Here is a 23,256-nt window from a genome sequence, read left to right as displayed (position 1 = left end):
GCCTCTTCTGCCACAGGTTGTATCCCAAAGAACCAATAGCCAACTCAATTCACCATAACAGCTCATATTGAGCCTAGCCCAAGTGTCTTCATAGTCGTAGATCCAACCCACTATATTGGGTCAACACTTTCTTTTGTAACTTGTCACCTAAGAATGTCAACTTCCCAAGGGAGCTAACAGTGAGATCTAGAAGCTTAAGGTAGCCCATCTCTTAGGTACATGTAGCCTAATTCAGTTCCCTCATTGTTGATCAAGCAGACCACTCAAGTCTCCTTTGGTTTTAGGTTATTGTTGGGTGATCAAATTGAGATTCATATAATGTATCATGAACCATACTGGTAAATTATTGAATTGTGAATCATATCGAATTGTGATTAACAATATTTTAATAAAAAATTATAAAATATGTTAAAAACAAATCTACTTTATTTAGAATATTTTAATAGCTAAAAGTGTGTAAAATAATATAATAATTTTATTTAATAGCATAATAGAAATAAATGAAGTTAAGTATTTTATTCTATTAAGGATTGATGAAGCTTTCTAATCAAATGCTTTTAGAAAGGAAAGTTATTGTCAATAAATAGATAACTTAGGCATGATGTGGCTTCGATGTCGCCCTTACTATTATTCCATGTGTTAATTTGATAAGGCCTATTCTTCTCAATAATTGTTAGGTGTCGAACTCACATAATTTATCATCAACTCTGTGAATTTTTCGTTAATGCCATCTTAACTTTGAGATTTCACTTTGTTTCATTATTTAGCTTCTATTCTATAACATAAAATTCATCATTTTATCTTATTTTATGATAAATAAAATTTAATTTCTAGAATGTTTGGAAGTTAATTTTTTTAATAGGTTAAATTTACTTTCAGTTATTAAATTTAGAATTTAATAGTTTTACTTTCTTACTTTTCATAATGTTTGTATTAAATTGTACTAAGTTGATTCAACTCATCATGGTCCTTTTCACTTCCAATTCATATGTAAAACTCTTGTTATTTTATATGGGAACCATATTGTGTGCTACAAATTATGAATCTATAATTTAACAATTATTAGTACTTCACCCCAAGTGGCCACCTTACTTACCAATAGAGGTACTTTTACAACTTTTGGATGATCTCCCTAAATCTTAAACTCTGGATTGTGTGAACATATTTCTAGTAGTATATCCTCTTTCTCTACTCTTACACTACTCATACATCCTACTAATATCTAGTAATCGATCTTATTCATCAATTAAAAGCATTGGAGATTTTTTTCACTTATGTTGGGTTTGCCTTTGATATTTTATATAGTTTTCATTGAACTTATTGATTATCATTTGATTGTTTTATTACTTATATTTCTTTTCAAGGTTTGAGGATATTAGGCAATTAGCATCAAGCACGAGTTTTATAGGCTTTACCTGAATGAACCTCTAATGTTTTAAGTGTTCTTACCTACACTTTCCCCGCTCCATATTTGTAGTCATTTTAGTCATTTCTTTGTTAATGTTGACATAGTTCATAACCTAATCTTTAAGCTCTTAAATGTGAGTCGTCAACAAAATAAAATTAATAATCCGTCTCTAATAGTGTTCATAACCACACTTTGCTTTAGTTTAATTGAATATTTAGGGTTTAAATCGAGTTACTTCTACCTTAGTTGTTAGAATCATACGATTTATGATTTATATCATATGATAGATATAGTTCCTACATATGAATAAAAAATGAAAAGAATTATGATAATTCAATTCAATACCATTTGAAATGAATCTTATTTTATGCAATTCTAAAATTAAAAAAAACATTAAAAGTTAAATTTAACCAATAAAAAGAAATAAAAATTCAAATTGTGTAAAAACTATAAATTAGACTAAATTAATATAAAAAGAAAGAAAAATAATGAATTTCATATACAATATAAGGTCCAACAAAATGAAATTTAAAACTTGACCATGACATAGAAGAAAAAAATTGAGTCATAAACATGGTTTAAAATTTCGACCCATGCCAGAGCCTTGGCCTCAAACCGGAAGGATACAGTTTCGGTATTGTATCGTGTCGTGCCGATACAGTTTCGATACTTTGTTAAATATAAGTGTATATAAATTTTATTAATATTTAATTATTAAATATGCTCACTATTGATGTTATATTTTGAGATGTTGAGTTCATATTTTAATATTTTTACATAAGATAATGTCTATTAAATTTTTATAAAAATTATTTTAAAAATAAAAATAATTCTCAAAATTCAAAACTAAATTTAAAATTATAAAATCATTTGAAAGGCTTAAAGATAATTATAAAATTATTTGAAGGCCTTAAATTATTTTTTTAAATGTATATGTAAATTTTTAATTTTTTTTAATTTATTTGAAATATTTAAAAATTATATTTTGAATATATATATATATATATATATATATATATATATATATATATATTATTTTAAATTTACATTAAATTCAATATATATTAAAAAATTTAAATTATTTTATAAAATATTTTATTAATTTTTATAATTATTTAAAATTTGTATATTCTTGGAAAGCAATCTAGCAAGAAATAAACTCTTGTTGCTAGATAAAATGTGGAGGTAGAGTATATCCCCACAACAATAGCAACATGTGTAATTATTTAAGTTATGCAGCTAATGACTAAGATAGGGTAGACACCAATAGGGTTTATTGTAACAATCAAGCAACTACGCACATAGGCTCTTGACCAAGTGTTCACGGGTGCAAAACCATATACATTGATTGTAAAATCATAAGATAGATGGTGCAAACAAAGGAAATCATTACTTTATTTGTCAACTCTAATGATTAGCTAGTGGACCTATTGACCAAATCTTTAAAAGGTATAGAGTTAGTTGAGTGTATTTTTAAGAAGTTAGGTTCTACAATATATTCCAAGTGTCTTGAGGGGGAGGGGGAGTCGTATAAACAAGTTTATATAAATAATGGTTTATAACTTTATATGTAACATACCTTATTGACTCTTAATATCAAAAGAATGCAAGGAATTAACAGGCAATGTAATCGAGGATAAACCTGAAAACCATGGACAAAGACAACTGCATGTAGTATATGGCTGCTCTTATTTCCCATGCTGAACTTGGGCACTAAATTTTCTTCCTCAGTTACTGTGGCATCATTCTGATCCAAAGAAAGCTGTGATGAATTGTTGGGAAAGTTAATAACATGCTGTTCTACAAGAACAACAGGTACTCGTGAAGGATCACGAAAAATTTGCATGTCTTGAATATATAGGCCATTGATCTGCACACGACCTATGAAATTTAGAAAATTCAGGTAAAAGTTATCATATTACCAATTAAACAATTATGATATCTCACTTTCATTTGGTTGATACTTTTCCGGTGAAGTTCCGCACGTGCCACTGCAATTTGAGTTGGCTGCACATAATGGAAAAGGAAAACTTATTTTCCTTTGTAGTTTAAAAATATTTCTACAAAATAATCTGCATGTTATACAAGTCTGATCAAGTTAAATTGACATTGAAAAGCATACTTCATCACTGGACTTTCTTGGACCAACATTTCCAGGTCCATTATGGTGAGAAGAATCATCAGCTCCACTTTTCAAGTAACGGTGGGGAACTTGAGTTTTCAGATGAACCATCCATATTGACCATTCAGCCTTGCGTCCCATAGCCCAAGTATCATGGAGATGTTCAAGTATGGAAAATCTATTTTTCCTAAGAGTCAAAAGAAAACTACCTTATTTGCTGACTTAATGTAGCAACCATAGTTAACAGAGTACCCATTGTAATGTCACATCATATTTCCAGGCAACATGCAATATAAATTGGTGAAGATTAACTTCATAATCTAATCATTAAAATAAATTTAGACTACCAATTATCCATTTGAAATTTTTTCTTACTTTCTACATGCTATAGAATCTGTAAGTATCACAGAGTTATCATCTTTGCTAATAATGATGTTTACACATGTTCACCACTATTGTTCAACACCATTGTAACTTTCAAATCTTACTTACCACTGAGCATTTTCAAATAGCATATTCATGACAATTATAAAAATGCAAAATCCAAAAATGTGTTGGATCATTTCATTCAGGACATGCAATATTCTGTAATTCATACCTTAAATTACTCAAAAAAAAAAACTACATTGCTTGCTTACATAGGTGAACAGAGAACATTATCAATGAAAGGCATTTACATCATCAAATTCATACCTCCACAATCATTCCAAAGATCAGAATGTAATACTCACTATATTAATTCATGAGGAGAAGAAAACCCATACCTATGGAATTTCAAAAACGTACTCCATAGGAAAGACAGATGGCTACCCAAAGTGAAACATACATTCAACAGTTCTTCCTTTGACAGAGAGCAGAGCTTGACATCATTTCCAAAATCAGCTGTATTGTCTGATTTCTGCATAATCAATTACAAGCATCAATTGTAAACGAACCTTAAATGATAAATTATGTTGGTTAAATGACCAAAATTCCAAAATTCACAAGGAAATTCACTACATAAGAACAAGCTGAACAAGTACCTCCAAAATATTTTGTAGCATCCCAGCCAAATGTCCAACACCCATCTTTGACCTATAAAGGCCCCCATCACCGGTAGATAAATCAGTTTTCAATGAAGAACCAACAAACTCAAATCTACCAAGATTCAGGTCAGCATCATGAAAATCATCAATAGGTTGACCTATTGTGCTGCTCAAGTTTTTCATTTCTTCCAAAATCATCTCACGAGAAACAAACAGGGACTTCACAGTCTCAATGGCTATTGAGCACCAACCATGACCTAATAACTGACATGTCATAAAAAATTAGCTATATGTAAAAGGTTGACAGCATAACAGGTATAAGATCAAGTTAATTCAGTAGTGCATGAGGTTATTCTAATTTATTGATCAGTGCATGGAATAATAATCAAGATATCTCATCAACTTCATAAACATAAATATGCAACAAAATATCAACAAGTGAGAGAGATCTGCAATGCTCAGGAATAACACATCATTAAATACAAATTGAATGTCTAATCCAACATAATTGGTTGAAAAAAAAAGGCAAGTTAAATTTCACTAGGTATGCATCAACTGCAGATTCAGGAGGATAAGTGGCCAAAATTTTAATTACTTCATTGATATTATCAAGAACAGAAGCAACAGAAACACCATCCAATTTTTAGAATCAGGATTTTAAGAATGTCATTTATTGGGAGGCATCCCTAGTATCCATCCAATGAATCATTGAATCACTACTCATTGGTGCACAGGAGAGATACAAAAGACATCCTATATTTGAATTTTAAAATGTTCCTTATGTGCTAGGGACATTCAGTATCAATAAATCCAATCAATCACCATCTCATTAGTGCATAGAATAAGGGGGGCAAGTTGGAACAAAAAAAAGGGTAGCCCGATGCACGAAGCTCTCACCATGCGGGGTCCGGAGAAGGATCCATTATACGCAGTCTTATCCTGCTTTTTGCAAGATGTTGTTTCCATGATTCGAACCCGTGACCTTTAGGTCACAAAACAACAACCTTACTGATGTGTCAAAGCTCCCCTTCAAGTTGGAATCACAATTTAAAAAAAAAAAAGAAACAACATCCAGAAGGTTTATGGTTCAGTCACTGCATAATGTATATAGAAGGGTGATGTAATACAAGAACACTATGATAAGAAATTAATGTAGTACAAAAAGGCTCTAATAGCAAATTGAATCAAACTCAATTACAAAATAAGTTGTATCAAACAAACAAATTAAATTTTTAGCATCAAGTTGAAATCGAATTGGGTTTAAAATAAACTCATTGAGTAGTTGTAATGATTAGAACCATGTGGGTTTCAATCTGGGTCGATTTAAATTTATTTTTGTCACTTTAGAGCCAAATAAATTTCTAAATATGGATAGTTCAATTTAAACGTGTCACGACGAGTTAGTGGATTTTTGAGGAGTTGGAGATAGTTCAATTTAGTCAACAACTCCCAAGAAGTGTCTAAAGCCACTCCAACGGTCAACTGTTTCCTCCATCAGTCGGTTGCCTTCTTGAAACATTCATTATATCAAATTAACCATTTCATTATAACCATCCAACTTCTATCAATCGACTGCTTCTATCATTAGTTGAGTGTTATCAACGCTTATCTATTGTTACAATAAATTAATCGTTCCATTACAACAAATTAACTACTATTTCAATCGATTCAAGTGATCATCAGTCAATTGCTTTTCAAGGGACGACCAAATAGAATGTTTAAAACAAATAGAATATTTCCGACTTGTCTGCACTTAACAATCTTGACTAATAATTTCAATTCAGTCGACTAGAGTAGTGACCAAGTCAATTCTAAAACTTTGTTCATGCCTAATCTAGCTCTCGATTCCCTATAATTACATGTTCACTCCATTCATTGTTGCATAAATAAAAATTGTCAAGCCACTAGAGAGAACCCTTCTAAAGGACCTTATATGGAATCTTCTTCGCCTTGCCAATCCTTCCATCAGCCAAGACTTTGTCTTGCCAAGTATTTGATCATCATTGATCTGTTGAGACTTATTCTAACCAACTATTTGATCACCCTTGATCTATCAGGACATCCAATCACCCTTTAGTTTGTGACCTACTCCTGCATACACTCGTCACAAGCTAATCAAGCGCATTTTCTGACTTAACCTTTTGCCAATATCAAAACTAATTGCATTGACAAAAAGAAGTAAAAATAAACTCAATGATAAGTTTCATCAATTGAAAACTTATTTAATCCCTTGCCAAATTTCACACTATTTTGCCTTACTCCACATTGAATTCTCCCTCTAATTGTTGTTGAATTCCTCTTTTATGGATATTTTTTACGGTTCTAGGGTGGTGAAAAACACTTGATGAATCTAAGTCATAAACCATCTTGTAGTATGTTTTTGTACCTTTAAACAACCAAACAAACTTGAGACGCTTGCATAAAACCCTATCTCTTAGCTCTCCGTAGCATCAAAAATCACATCAATTCAAGTACATAGAGAAACTTATGCACAAAACATCAAGGAGAATTCAAACTGAGTTTGCTTTTCATAAATGCATCATCAATCCCTAATTTTAGGGGGTTTTACTTAAGATCAACCAAATAAACAATAAAATTGATGTACGATCTATGCTAAATTAAAAAATGACATCAATGATCAATTATAATTTATGTGTGTCTTTTCTGTTCACCTACTTAGTGATTTTGTGTTCACTCTGTTTTCTATAATTTTATGCTCACTTTGTGTTTGCTTAGCCTCCATTTTCGTAGGAGGACAAGCATTTAGGGTCCTAGTCGACTTCAGCCAAAGTTAGAGTTGTTCAGAAATATGTTCTAAAAATAAAAATGGATTTTGTCAAATGATGATTTCGTCCATTTACATTTGTTTTAGCAGTTTATTTACACATGATTTAGTGTATCTTTCATATATATACGAAATGATATTTTTCTTACAACAATTTTATTTCTTATATGAGATATTCTTTCTTATACTTGAACCCTATTATGTTACATTGACATATGAATACAATGCATAATTGCCTTGTCAGTCATATGTTGATATATATTTTTTTTCTCCTTTCCTGTCATGCTTACTGTTATGGCTTTCTAGTGAATTATCGCTGGGAGGGGTACCTCCTTATGCATGGTGGCATTTCCCAAGTCATCACAAACTTGGACATGCTTGGCTCGAATTAGTTAAGCATGCATAATTCTTATGCTGCTGTAAGTGTACAAAATAAAATCTGGTTGTATAAGCTACACAAATAGTCTTCAAAATAATGCTATTGATATACAGAGACTACACAATTGAGAAACAAATACTCCTTGATCTGTATACCAGTAGAAAAAAAAGATAAATTTTGCATACAAGGAAATAAAGATAATTTGGCAGTTTACAGAAAACTAATAAGCAAGTGAAAAGTCTATAAATACAAACAGTGTGAAGATAAATTTGGCATACAAGGAAATAAAGATAAAGGGTTGCACTTCCACCAAGTAGTGTAGAATTTAAGGAAAATTTATGCTAATAGGAACAGTGAGGACATAATGATCTGCAAGTAAATTGAAAGATCACATGAAAATATGAATTTATTGTTCAAACTTTACAAACACTTACCTGATCAGCTTCATCGTAACATTCTTGAGCAAGTGTGTCCACCTTTGGAGACTTGCTAATATATAAAAACTCAAATGTCAAGAACACTAGTTAATTTTAGCAAAATAAGGAAAGAGAAAGAAATTGAGGCTTTTATAAACCTTGGCACCTTCTCACGTATGCTGGTAGCAGATTTCAGGAAAACAATATGGATACTTAAATCAATAAGCACCGAGTTAAAAGCATCAAAATGAACAGGACAATATGCATGAAGACCAAGAAGTGCCTTAGGAGGGATTCTGAATTCATGGACTGAAGTTGGAAGCATAACTAAAGGGGCTTGAATATCTTGACTGTAGAAGAAAAGATAAAAGATAAAAAATAGTCATAAAAAATCATCAAGAACAAAAAACCAAGTGATCAATGGCACAAGAGTTTTTATAGAGTGAAAAATGTTTGCTTACCAATTTTCCAATAATGGAGCATACATAAGTTCAAACTTCAAAACTATTGCAGTGTTTAGCGGTCTCTGGACATTAAAAGCAAAAGATGATGGTATTGACAAATTAAATATTCCCTAAAAATGTGCAGGTTAAAAAGGAGGCTAACCTCATCTTTCCCTATTGCAAAGTTAAAAGACACCATGACCGATAGATGAACATCCTGTCTAGAATATTTAACTATGAATGACTGGGTGCTGAAGCTGTGCTCTGTATCGTCAATCCTCCAAACAGGAAATATATTGTCTGGTACTATATTTGGGGCTGTACAGTTGACTTAGGATGTTAAAAAGTGATGCCCATAAATATTCACAGAGCATGCAGCAAAAGAAGAGTATATAAATATCAGGACTTTAAGGATATACTATAAATATGTAAATATCAAAATTGTAAGGATATACTATAAAGATGTTGAAACACATCACTAAGGTCACAGTGTTTGATGGAAAGTACATATGAAACCTATTTGGTTTGCATTTTCTAAACTGTACTCCAAAAGTAGATGTTAACATTAAAATGACTCCAATGAAGCAAACTGAAGTCAGTTTTTTTGGTGCACAAGATTAAATGGTTTTGTTTCTAATTCCATTCATATGAACCTTCAGATCCCCTCATATCCAACAGTGGCAAAATTTTATAGGGATATCAAACTGCAAAATCAGCAGAAATTTTTCTCCAGAGACTTAAACAGTTTGATGATATAGAGGAAATATGATGCAAGAAAAAGATTCATGTTTTGAATTTAAAATTCTGATTTTTAAGTTGTTTGGCAATTATTGTGTTTGGTTAGTTATCTTAATTTGATAGCAGACGTATTTTTCCTATTTTAGTCAGGATAGTCTTTAAAAGTTGTTGACTCTATATATAATATCCAGTTTTCAATTAACAAGAGTTCTGTTCTATTCTCTGTGAGACCTTCATTTGTGTGAGGTTGATTTCCTGTTCATGGCATGCTACTCCAAAATAATTCTTATCCCCGTGTGAGAAGGCAGCAAAAAGTTGGTATGAACCACCCATTATGAGGGAAACTGATGATGAGCCAAAGGACTTTCTCTGAACTCAGAAATTTACTGTCAGAAGAATTCTCAGCATAAATAAGATGAGGCATTTAGCTACAAAGAAAAGCTTCTGGTGAACAAAAACAAGTATAAACTCCATGCTCTGATGCTTTCGCTAAAGAATTTTGCATTGTTGTGATGTCATACAACAAGAACAAGAACTTTGCAAGTGGTTTAAGGATTTCCACTATTCGTCCATATCGCCTGAAAAAAATTTGGATTTATTTCCATGTGTGCAGTGCAAATACATCTTCAAGAATACAGGACACTTATGGCACTACATTCTGAAGCAACCAATTTGTTAAAAATGTGAGTTTTGTCAGAAGTTTAATAAGGTAATCCACCATACAGTATTAGAGTTGTCATCTTTAGATTGTATTTGGCATTTTCACCGGTGGAGAGCTACATTTCAGATCCTTTTCCATGGGGAAAAAGACAAAAGATGTTTCTAATTATGGGAGTTGATTATTTTTCTAAGTGGGTTGAGGCAACCTAGCCAAGAGTATTACAACAAAAACAGATGGAGGATAGAGAATTTTATGTGGAAAACATCATAACAATCTTTGAGCTACCCAAGATACTAGTAACTGACAATGGGACTTGGTTTAGTAGTGTCAAGTTCAAGAAATGTTTGGAATATGAAATTGGCTTGAGGTTCTCCTAAGTAATATATTTGCAAAATAATGACAGATAGAGGAAGCCAACAAATTGTTGCTTGTTAGATGCTTTAAAAAAAGGATAGTTGACTTCCCAACTAGTTGAGTGAAGGCGTTTTCATGAGTACCTAGGTTGTCCAAAACCATCTTGAGGACAAAAACAAGAGAATCACCTTTTATGGTCTTAGGTTCGATGGCGATTTCTATGCAAAAGTGATAGTGCTATCGTATACGACAGCAGACTCCACTCAGCAAGAAGCAAATATGAATTCACAGGTATACCTTAGGACATGTAATGTAGTTCAAGCAAACTAGCTCCAAACTTATAATCATAATGTTAAGAAAAGCAAGTTGAAAATGTATCTAAGAAAAATGTCCTCTTTCAAAAATAAAACAAATCTTGTTAATAATGCATACAAGAAGAATTAAGTTCTAGATTTTAGAAGAGATTGCTTTGGGATGATCTCCTCTTTAGGAGAAATTGTTTTAAGGAAAAAATAAAATTGATAACTTTTTTATTTTAGAGTGTTAAGAAGTTTTTGTAAGTTTTAATTTAGAAGGTAGAATAGTTTTGGTAAGAGTTTAGTTATGTGGATTTCATAATTTACATTTTATTATTCAGTAGGTTGTTAGGATTGAAGTCTATAAAAGAGGTCACTTTTAGTGTCTATCATCTTTCCATGTAATACTCTTTGTTTAATCTCTGTATGAGATACTTTCATCTTTGTGTGTAAGATCTTTTTTATAAGGCTATTATTGGTTTGGATTCCGTCCAGTAGTGATGAAATGCATGAGACTAGGATTAAGGAATTGGAGGTAGAGAATGAAACTCTAAGAAGCCAAAATGAATCTCTAAAATTAGTCTTAGAAAAGTTTACTATAGGATCACAATCATTAAAATTGCTAATTGGTAGTCAAAGAGATAACTATAGCAAAAATGGCCTATAATTTAAAGGATACAAGAAAGAAAAGACCTATTTTTAGTAGAAGACATGGCACACTTAGAACAATAGCAAAGAAATGGATACCTAAGCAGTATCTGATTAACCCTGTTGGACCCAACATGTATTGGGTATCAAAATCTATACTTAATCAGTAAATGACCCAGTCAACCATATTGGAACACATCTGCTAATCATTGTATGTTTGACATGGCATAAGTATGAAAAATATTCTCAAAAATATTGCTATAAAATTCATGATTTGAAAATTTATTACACAAGATAGTTTTTAATTGTTTCCAAATTGAATTTCAACATGATTTTAAAGTGGCAAGTATGACATGATCTAAATGTTTTTCACGGATTTATAATCTTGGAACAGTTTAGGTGGTAGTCCTAACAATACAGGTTGACTTGGTGAAGGGTTAATTTAGCTTTGTGTTTATCTTACTTGTGTGATAAGTTGTGCAGACCTAATAGGTATACAGGTTGACTTGACGAGGTTAAGGACTCAATGGCTCAAGGTCCATAAGATCGAAGAAGGATGGCGTATCCGAGGGACTGCAAAACAAGAAGCATTGGAGAATGGCAAGTAGAGGAGGAAATATATGTAAGCAAAGGCGAGAAGGATGACTAAGGAGACACTACGGGCTCAGAGCATCCGAGGGATGCAACTTGATGGTAGAAGACCTCAAGGTTTGAAAATACTCCATGTAAGATAAGTGAAGTGGCCAGTATACATGGGATGAAGGGTAAACTAGTAATTTTAGGTGGATTCAATCTTAGAACTAGTCAAGATGTCAATCTACTGATAATGAGATTCAGTTAACTGGTAATCGAAATATTCATATACCCCAAGTTAGGTTTGTTTGGGGTATTATGGTTGAATCAATCGACTAATGGATAAGGATCAACCGACTATTGATTATCAGACCTATCAAATGAATAGAAGGTTGGATAGTTGACTAGCCAAGTCGACTGAGGTTCGTTTGAAGAAACAAGAATGATTCTTAGTCAACTAGAGCAGTCTACTGAATCTCATTGGAAGACCACAAAATGTCCACGAGTTAACTTATGGTTCAGACCAGTTGACATTGCAACAATCAATTCAAATAAAGCCGAAGATGAAAAGATCAACCATATGATGTGGATAAGATTTCAAGATCAATCAACTAATGAGAAGCAAGCAATCAACACCAGATCATCCAACAGAAAGATTCAAACTAAAGGTTATACGTAGGACTTGGGGGGGCTGCAAGAATACAAAGCATTGATTTGAAAATCACACCCACGCTCAATTTTCTTAAACCTTCACTGTCTTTCATTCTACTTGTATTTGTCAATTTATTATTGACTAATTGTAAGAGGTTTCTCCACCTCCGGTGATTTACTAAAAAGGGAAAAGATAGTGGATATTGTGAGCATAGGTCATGGACATACCAGCCTAAGGGCTATGAACCACGTAAATTAAAGGTGTCACTCTGGTTTGATTTTCTAGTTGTGTTCTTACTTTTGTTGCTCATTAATTTATATATAACACTAGCGAGTTTTGATATGCACCCTCCTCTACCACACTGGCATCCCGATCCTACAGTTATATTGCTAGGACATGGAATAGAAATTGAGTTTTTGAAAATTCTCTTTAGGTTGTGTGATGCAATCCCCTTATGATGTGATGCCTGGGAGCCCTTAGGTGTGATACCTAAGTTTCTATAATCTTTCTACACTTCTTACCACTTAATTTCAAATTCCTACTCCACAAACCTTTCAACATTCAATCTCTCTTATTTTGTTGCATCACTCTCACCTTGACCGAGTTATATACACCTTGGTCAACCTCATTCCACTTTAATTGAGCTTCTTGCAGTTCAGCTGAGATTACTCAAACACTGATCTTGCTTCAGCCAAGCTCCTCACATCTTGGTCCCTAACCAAGGTTCAAGCCAACAAAAGTGATTGGTAGACTTCTATATTTGTCGTAATTTTCCCATTACAATGACACAACAAAACATGAGGTAATTCAATGGGAGCATATCTTCCATCTCAATCAGAAACTCGAACTGAATACAAACTCTTTTAGGAAAAATATTCACTAAGTTATTGTCAAACACAAACAAGTTCAGCACCATTCAACCATTGCAAGCCTTGTCAAAAAAAGAAAGTTATGCTAAAAACAACTAAAATCCTAAAGAATATAGAGAACAAACTATAAGGACAGTTTCTCAAGACAAGGAGGGCCTGACCGTCTCCTTTCCTGACAAAAACTAAAAACAAAATTGTACCTTCATATTGAATAACTCTAGATGGAGTCCCATAAGAATGCAGGGCGGAATCTTCTCTCATCGCACTTATCTTTATTTGATACCATCTGCTTTTTCAAATAAATTAGCATCAAGTAAAATTGACTCAAAACCAAGATGATCCAGCTCGTTTTTTTTCCCCTCCTGCCATTGAATGTAAACAGGAAGAAGGAACTAGAAGATTACCCCTGCTGAAAGAGATCGAGGTTATGGAAGCGATGAATGTAAATGGCGATCTCATGGACGGTCTCCAGCATGTCGATAGGGATGAACAGGACTCAACGCGATCGCGTAATCTCGTAGAGGATGGTCAATGGGGTTAGGGCCGTGAGGCATCTAATCCTCCGAAATGCAAGTGATCAAAAGAACCTAGCATGCCTCATCTCTGCACCCGGCTCTCATATTAATAATTAATTCTCCTGATCCATCTTCAAGTCAAGGATTAGAGTAATGTGGGATCATGGAGCCATTCCAGGATTCCTCACTTCTCTAGGGTTTCGGATATGATCGGAGGCGGGGACGGAGGGCGCGGAAGGGAGAAGACGTAGAAGGCGGGTGTTCTATCTCCTTTTAGGCGATGGAGAGACGGGATTGTTTTCGTTTAGCGTCTATTTTTATTATTTTCTAGCAATTTTCTTTTAAAAAATTCTCGTCTCCGCAATATTTTTCATCGAAAGAAAAATAAAAAATATATTTTTATAAAATTTTAAATAGAAAAATTATCCTCATTAAAAAAATACATTTGGCAGCCCATTTCTTAATTTTAATTTTTTTTTGGCTGCAATTGTTAGATATTATACCTAGCAAATGATATTATTATATTTTTTTTACCTGGAGGGGCCGGCTTTTTCTAAGTTAAATAAGACTCTCTTGTGATAATTGTTTCCTTTTTGTTTTTCAAAAGCACAAAAATTTATAAAATCTTTTAATAGAGTCTAATCCATCTTCATCAATATCTAGTCCATGGCCAGTCTCCAGAAAATGGCCAGTCTCCAGAAAATTAGAGGTCTTTAGGTTAATTTTCAGATAAAAGTCTTATATAATAATTTTTTATTAAATATAAAAATATTACATATGAATAATAGAGGCCTCTAAAATAGGAGGCCCTAAGCAATCTTAAAATCGGCTCTGATCGTCAGCGGGACGTGTTCACATCACTCAACGAATATGTTGAGATTATCGAATGGGTCGGCTACCCGAACTTGAGTGGGAGTGTTCAAATATGTGTCGGCTTTAGATTTCATGATTGCGCGACAGTTGCATAAATCAAAGGGATGCAGATGGAAGAGATACGTCCTTCGGGAAAAAAAAAAAAAAACAAGAGATAATATTTCACTGTTCTCCTCCCTTTATAAAATAATGATGTCAATACCTATACTGTACAATGATTCAGCGACCTTCATCATTTGTAAGACATCTAAAGAACTTAGTTATAATTTTAATAAATTAACGGATAAATTTTTTTAATGAATAATTAATTTAAGAACAGTAAATTTATGAGTATGTGAACCCTTCTTATTTTTTTTTTCTAATGATCGATAATAAATAAGACCTAACTTGAAAATCCTACTAGGGTTCGTCTCAACCCCGAACTAATATTTAGATAGATATGAACTCAATGTAATAAATTATATATTATTATTAAAAATATATATAATAAATTATATATAATAAAAAATCATTACATTATATTATATCGTTCAAAAAAATGAAAAGAAGAAACGAAAGTCTTACCTTTTTTTTTCAGAATCTCAACTAATTCCAACAACACAAAAATAAATAAATAAATAAGAGAGTGCTTCTAAATAAATAAGAGAGCTGGTCAGTTGAAAAATAACAAAGGGCAGAAGTAGAAGGACTGTCGCTCTTGAGAATTAGAAAAAGAAATGAGATTTGTTGTTGTCGAAGACAATGAGAAAAATAACTAAGTTATGATTAAAATGGAAAAAAAAAAAAAACCTAAGGCATAAACAAAAAAAAAAAAAAAAAAAATTGAGCATGGAAAGATTTGCACATGAAATACTGGGAGCGAGACTGCATGCAAGATCATAAAAAATTGAAAAAAAACACAGAGAGAATAGATTTTTTTCAAAAATTCCAGAACTCTTTTTAAATCGATTTGATCCAGTTAAACTAGTTCATAATCAGGGCGGATCCAGCGGAGGACGGTATCAACGGTCGCCCCCTCTATCGGCTAAGAAATCCCTAGTATTATGGGATTCTATCGATAGAGATAGATATTGTCTCTTATTCTACATAATAATCGTTCCTCCATGTTTAAATTTCTGGATCCGTGATCATAATTTAATCAAATCAAATCTAAATCAATCCCAATTTAGATCAACATATTTTTTATTTTAGTGTCTATCTGGTGAATTTTATTCGATCTCAATCTAATTTTAAATGTATCTTCATTTCGTACTTAAAAAAATTTAATACTTAATAAAATTAATACAAATAATTTTGAAAAAAAGCTGGGATATAGCCCCTATCGATAATTCATTATTTTGTTATCAATAGTATAAAAGGGTTATTTTTAATTAAAAAAATAACTAATTTAAATGATAATATAAAAAATTAATTTTATTATTAAAAATATCTAATTTAAATTTAAAAATAAATATTAATATTATGAAAAATATCTAATTTAAAAAGTAAGGTTATTTTGTAACTTTATCTATTTAACCTTCATTCCCCTTCCTTTTCTCCCAAACAAAGTAACACATATTAGGTTAATGAACCTTCCCTCCCTCCCAAATAAGGAAAAATTAAATACTTTATGCCCCCTTCATTCCCCTTTCGTTAATGAACCTTCTCTCACTTCATTCAAACAAAGAGTTACTGTTGACAATTTGTATCATCTATATGGCAAAAGATTGATAAAAGATAATTCTTTCATTCTGTCCCCCAAAACCAACATTTATCATCTAGCCACTCCTCTTTCGTCAATTGTCAATAAGATAATTGAACGGTCAAACGAGCTAAATGAGAATGGAGTGATGCTTCCCTTGTTGCGGCGGCTCTGACTTTGTTGGCCCTTGAGCGATGGATCATATCTTGGTGGTGCCAAATCAAGACCCTATTAAACACATGGAGGGGTTAGGACATTGCGAAGGAAGCTGGACAGTAGCGATGAATGCTCATTCTTACCAAATTCAGGACATGACAAATTTGTTTGAGGGAGGAGCCTAGGTTCTCATGATGAAGAAATCAGAGCATCTAGGTGATTGATCGATGAATCTTGTGGCATAGGATTAAGCTCGACAAGGGAAACTTCTGAAGAGAAGTAAGGTGTCACCTTTGGGGAGAGGAGGTTGTTGTAGAGGGAATGCAAGAGGGGAAGGTAGGGACTAGGATTACTTGTTTAGGAGTAGTAGTCGATTCATGAAGGACCTCAGTAGGGTGCTCGGGAGATGTGACACATATTGTAATGGTGGTAAAAGGTAATTTATTCGTCCCAGCGCCTTCGTCAACTCATTTCCATGTCAATATGGAAGGGATAAATTACTAACCTTGGATAGTTAAATAGCGCATAAGTGAGGGCAAGCATCAGGCTACTAACCAAAATTTGACTTCCAAACTTCATGATAATAATATCACTATATGCTAGCCAACTGTCCATCTTGAAAGGACAACTCATATTAAAATGGACACTTAGAATGGCTGAAGAGGATGAATAAAGTACTTGCAATTTTAAAAAAAAAATATCTCTTGTTAAATACTTAACAAAAGTCACACACATATTAGAATAAAAATCATATGCAAGAAAGAAGAAACATAGTATTTTACTTTATTCACAACTCTCAAGGTTTACCGCTTCAAGGAATATACATAATGTCACCCACTAGCTATCTTTTATATAATGCCAGAGCTAACCCGGATGATCTACCTTTGCTGATCCCTTGCTATGGGCTATCAGGGTAGACACCGTCGCCTCACTCCTGGGCTTCTCTTGCATTGTTTTTCTTCTTTTTCCCACAATAAAATAGGTTCATTACAAGCAAAACAAGTAATAGCATTAGCACAAGTTTTCTTTGATTTGAATTTTCTCACATGTTTATCTTTATTGAGGTATAATTTTTTTCTCTACTTTTTCTAACATAGTATGTTTTCTTAGGTCTTACTGTTTTATAGTTTGTTACAAAGTGTTTTGATGCTCTTGGTGGAATGTGTCTATTGTTAGTTCATGTTTTGGATTGAGAAAGACCATATTGTTGAGAGGTGTAAATTTGACTATAGAATCCATATTGTTAATTTTTAAATTATTTTTGTATATGAATGTAGGTACATGATGCGGTGATGATGAGGAGCCCCACCTCGCGGCAACGGTAAAGGTCAAAGTCAAGGCGGCCAACGCGCAGATAGCATCGGTCGATCGGGCGAAACATGCCCCGACCAGGGAAGAAGGTCCCGATCCGTCGCCACCTTCGACAAGGGGGAGGAGTCCAACGACTGACGCTCAATGGATTATTGGACGCCGAACGGAGGAAAAGACGAGGTGCAGAAGCTGGGTCGACCGTCTTCCCCGCTTGGCCAGACAACAGAGCTTGACATTGGTAGAGTTCAACTTTAGCTGAGTGGCTACCCCGCTCGGCCTGACAGCAGGTCTCCGCAATGGCAGAGTGGAACTTCAGTCGAGTGGACACACGCACAAGAGTAGCGAGGTTCTGGCTGACCGGACGGGACACCTGAGCGGCGAATCCCAGTTGAGTGGTCAACCTGCTCGGCCTACCAGTACACTCCCTTTGATATCCATCAACATCCTTTTGGGAGTTGGTGTCGTCGACATCGGGTATGGACAGCCAGAAGATCGTACGGCAGAAGCTTCCACTATCACTTCAGAGATATGCTCGGCCCGTTAAGATATTGTGTCAGGGACACTTTACTGACAAGTCTTTTCAAAGAAAACTTTGAGAAGCATGCTCACCTTGGGAAGCGTGCACGCACGCTACAGAAACTCTATATAAAGGGGGATCCAAGCATCGGCGGAGGTACACAATACGTGAGACATTGTGCTCCCTACTGTTCATTTTTGCTCCGCCTTCTGCTTTATCTCCGATGACTGACTTGAGCATCGGAGGGTCAATGTCGGGGACCCCCTTCCATGGCTCAACCTGACATAGTTTGTGTTGCGGGTCTGAGCGGAGTCTACAAGCGGTCAGTGGGAGCGCCACATCCCCGGCTTTCCATCTCTTCGATTTTCGGACAAGATCATATTTGGCACCGTTAGTGGGAATGTCACTTGCATCCGAGCCGAGAAGATGGAGGATGATGGACGACTCACCACCGTGACGCTCACCCAGGAAGAGCTCGACATGCTCATGCAAGATCGAGCGGCAAAGTTGAGCAAGCAGCAGCAACAACAAACGTTAGCCAATCGGTAAACATCGCAGCCTGTAACATCGGTGGTTGGGAGACGAGTGGGGCAGGAAGACCGAGCGGAGCAAATCTCTATATGGGGGCAGAATAGAAGGCTGACCAACACACAGGGGGAAGCGCCGCCCGTGCCGATCTCCTTTCATCGCGCCTTGTTCTAAACCCCCTCAGAAATAGCCTAGGCGAATCAAAAAGGGGGATTGTCTTCAGATGATGCTCTCGTTCGGGATGCACGAAAAGACAAGGCGTCACGAGGTAACGTGTCACCCGAACGGATCAATCAGCAGTTCTCCGAGGAGATCTTACAAGACCCTCTGCCCAGACACTATATCCCGCTGGCAATCAGGACATACAACGAATCAACTGATCCAGATGTTCATCTGGATAGGTTCGATAATGAAGCAACGCTGCACCAGTATACAGATGGAGTGAAGTGCTGAGTCTTTCTCACTACTCTCTCCGGCTCGACGTGGCGCTAGTTCCGAAGACTACCGGACGACTCAATACACAACTTCAAGGATTAAATATTCTCACTGATATACTTATAAGACAAAACTTATCTTTGGAATCACACTTCCTTAAGCTATTGGTAAGCATAGAAAGTTTACTTACAAAATAACTTCAACATCAACAAGTGTTATCAGAAATACTGTGAATCTTAGACTACTTAAAAGCATCCTAAAACTTAGTCACACAATCCTCTAAGGAAACCAAGAAGTTTGAAACTGAGTTTAAACAATTATTACTGTAGTCAAAAGAAGTCACAGTAAGTAACAAAACTCAATTATATGAAAAATTAGATATGTTACATCAATTACTTGAAGAATTGAAATATAAATTAACAAACTCAAATATGAAAATTCTCATTACGAAGAAGTCATAGAATATACAAAATAATTTTCTACTATAAAGGAAAGACGACTATTGTCAACCTGAACTTATGAGAAAAAGTTATCAGATTCAAGTACAACAAAATAACACTATAATAATCCTATTTACTTTATTACATTACAGATTAATTTTACTCGAAATAGAACTTTTCCAAGTAGAACAACATACATTGGGAGGATTTCACTCAAGTGCTTTTCAAGATGTCTTTGCCAAAATAAATAAAGATTTAAGTCAGTTATATTTAGGAAAATCTATTCCGAAAACTACACCAATTATTTCTAAATTTTTAACTTATAAACAACCAGATAAATCTCATAAAAACTGAAGCTTTTACTGGTCCTTCACATTCAATTTGTTATACAGAAACTAATACCACTTCTTGGCTAGATTCATTAACCAAACGAAATAGTACTTCAGCATTAGGACCTCATCGTTTAGAAGAAATTATAGATGTGGATAAAGATTTAACAATCTTTTCCAACGAACAATTAAATACTTTACAGGATTCAACGGGAGAGGGTTCACCATGCTTCAGAGCGCTAACTTCAGACGGATAGGCAGAAAGAATGGCAGAAATAATAGGGGTAGAAAGGAAAATAGCATAGTTCTTAGTAAGTAAAAAGACCCGGTTAAGGGAGATAAGAAAGTTAAGGCCTAAAATGAGCAGAATAATTTTATGTGGCATAGGCCGAGTCCATAACTGGGAAAGAAGTAAGGGAGAACTAAAAACACCGCAATTAGTAAAGAACCATAAATGGATATTTTTGATAAATTTATTGCAACTAAGTTATTGGCCATCAAATTGGATACTCAAAAGAGGAGTATTGTTGGTTTTAATCAGTGTGGGTGGAATAAAAGAAGTGAGTAAGGATTCATCAATAGTAGAAGTGGTAGCACCACTATCCAAGAAAGCATGTAGAGTTAATTCATGTCCTTAAATGTTGAGAATACATTGAACACGTATATCTAATGTTATACCTGAATTATAGATACTAGGAGTTTGTATAAAAACAAACTCAGTATCATTGGGGTCATGGGGTGACTGAAAGTCATTCGAAGAGGGCATGAGACCTTGTCCTTTATCACCTATTGTGAGCTCAGGAGAGAAGGAAGAAGGACTAGGTTGAGTATATTGCAGAGGAGTGCCTTCTCATAATAGATTAAGTTCTGTTTCTAATAAATTAAGTTGTGTTTCTAGAATCGCTACTCAAGATTCTAATAGTGTGTTATGTGTACTACGTTTAACAGTATGAGTTTGAGGAATCATGATATGGAATAGAGTATTGAGACAAAGATTGCTACATTATTTGTTACACAGTTTACATGTGCCTCTATTGAGTATGGAAGGATAATAACCACATGTGAAACAAGGAATATTCTCAAATCCTTCTTTTAATGTCCACTCATGAGGACAAGTTCTGTGGTCTAAACGGAGATCCATTAAGTTTTGAGGGATGAATTGGTGATACATTAAGGATAAGGTTTGAAAGTCATGTAATGTTTGGTCAAACATGGGATCTGTAAACTCATCTTCCTCAGAATCTGTTGGTGCGAGAAGTATCCGACGATCGAACCTGAGTTTTGATAATGACAAAGGGTTTAAAGTTAAGGTTATTTGTGGTCTAACAAGTTTGAATGAGATTGTAGGAAAGTCCTAAAGGTCTTTAGGCAAAAGTCCTAGTTGCGGTTAGGCAGGTGGAAAGTCCTAGGGGTGGTAACCCTAGGCGGAAAGTCTTGGTGGGTCGAGAGCTTCGGGCAAAATCTTAGAGTCGAGGACTCTAGATTGAAATCCTAGTGTCGCAAACCAGGTGGAAGTCTGGGTGGGTCGTGGAGCGGACGTCTAGCATGAAGACCGGAAGCTTCAAACGCTGAGCAAAAGTTCAGTTGGTTTGGAGGATCAATCTGACAACAGGTAACTTCTCCTGAGAGAAGTAGATGAGGACGTGTTCCCCGAAGAGGGAACAGTAGGAGTCGATTCGACCTAGAGTTTCGACGAAACTCAAAGTTAAAACCGGATAGTCAAAGGCTGTCAAATTTTTGTTTATATATATTATTTTATGTCTGGACTAACTTTATTTTTCAGGAAATAAGAGGCTGGAAAAAACTGGTCTGGGCGACCTGAAGGGGTACAGGCGCCCCGTGCTGGTCCAGGCTCCCGAAGTCGGTCCAGGCGCTCGGAATTCAAAAGTTATCGCCAAGTGATGTGGCGCGCGCAGAGTGGCCGAGTCACGTGATCCAGGCACCCGGAGGGGTTCCGGGCACCCGAAACAGCCTATAAAAGCATCTTCGACCAGGAGCTTCAGAACAACACAACGAACGACTTTTGCTTCTTAGAGTTGCTCAGAAAACACTTCCACAATGCCCGAAAGCTCTGACGACGATTCTTCTAGAGATTTCCTCATACGAAGTTATCGGTATTATTTTATTTAAAAGTTACTTGTACTACAACTGTAATCATTTTGTATTGTTTCGGATTGATTAGTGATTGCCCATCGAAAGTACTCTTACGTGTGGGCCTTGGAGTAGGAGTCGCCACAAGCTTCGAACCAAGTAAAATCTTGGACTTGTTAACATTGCTGTGTTTTCTTTTCTTTCGTTATTCCGCTGTGTATGTACTTAAAACGAATGAAATAGCCACGAGCACTATTCACCCTCCTATAGCGTGTTTCGATTCTACAATTAGTATCAGAGTGGAGCCGCTTTGAATCAATACAACTACCGTTCGAGCAATTTTTGTTTTTTCGTCCGTTTTTTCAAAAAATAAATTCTTAGGCCTTTCATTTTTTTCCTCCAAAATTATTTTTAAAAAATTCATTTTCATCTTTTCACCATTGGTAAGTATTAGCAAAATATTGTATTCTCCAAAATTTGTAATAATATTTTATTATTTTTTCTCGAAATTAGTGAATTATCATTTTTAATTTTCTCCCACACTATTAATCCAATACCAAGTCTTGGAACATTTGTTATTATTTTTGTTGTGTGTGTGCGAGATTCTTGTTTTAATGGCCCACCAAGAAGGCTACAGCATAGCTCGTCCGCCTCTTTTCTCCGGTGAAGACTTCCGCTACTGGAAGGGTAGAATGGAGTACTACCTGAAGACAGAGGTAGAGATGTGGAACATCATTCAAATGAGTTTCTCCCTACCAGTCGACAGCACCGGAGCACTTGTCCCCTACGATAAATGGGATGCACCAACTCGTAAGAAAATTGAAGTCAATGTAAAAGTAACACAAACTCTTCAATGCGGTCTAACCAAAGAAGAGCTTAACCAGGTTGGTCCCTTCAACATTGCAAAGGAGTTGTGGGAAAAATTGATTGAGTTGCACGAGGGCACCTCCGATACTAAGGTAAGTAAAAGGGATTTAATTTTAAATAAATTATATAATATAAAAATACAGG

At 34.7% G+C, this 23,256-nt stretch overlaps 1 protein-coding gene across 1 annotated transcript in view; it reads right to left on the bottom strand.

Moving 5' to 3' along the window:
* Positions 1-14,178, bottom strand: part of LOC122047414 (protein FAM135B-like) — a 61,703-nt gene extending 47,525 nt beyond the window's left edge. The window contains exons 1-11 of the mRNA XM_042608698.1: positions 13,774-14,178; positions 13,570-13,655; positions 8,742-8,896; positions 8,597-8,661; positions 8,294-8,485; positions 8,154-8,208; positions 4,553-4,819; positions 4,295-4,428; positions 3,531-3,717; positions 3,356-3,415; positions 3,051-3,278 (exon numbers count right to left, since the gene is read on the bottom strand). Coding sequence (XP_042464632.1) covers positions 3,051-3,278; positions 3,356-3,415; positions 3,531-3,717; positions 4,295-4,428; positions 4,553-4,819; positions 8,154-8,208; positions 8,294-8,485; positions 8,597-8,661; positions 8,742-8,896; positions 13,570-13,655; positions 13,774-13,844 — 1,500 coding nt within the window. The 5' untranslated portion in view covers positions 13,845-14,178. The remainder of the gene's footprint in view (positions 1-3,050; positions 3,279-3,355; positions 3,416-3,530; positions 3,718-4,294; positions 4,429-4,552; positions 4,820-8,153; positions 8,209-8,293; positions 8,486-8,596; positions 8,662-8,741; positions 8,897-13,569; positions 13,656-13,773) is intronic.
* Positions 14,179-23,256: the final 9,078 nt, after the last annotated feature.

The sequence above is a fragment of the Zingiber officinale genome, chromosome 2B, assembly GCF_018446385.1.
Source record: "Zingiber officinale cultivar Zhangliang chromosome 2B, Zo_v1.1, whole genome shotgun sequence".
In the NCBI taxonomy this organism is placed as follows: domain Eukaryota; kingdom Viridiplantae; phylum Streptophyta; class Magnoliopsida; order Zingiberales; family Zingiberaceae; genus Zingiber; species Zingiber officinale.
The sequence above is the reverse complement of the archived record's forward strand: the minus strand, read 5'-3'. Positions and strand labels throughout refer to the sequence as shown.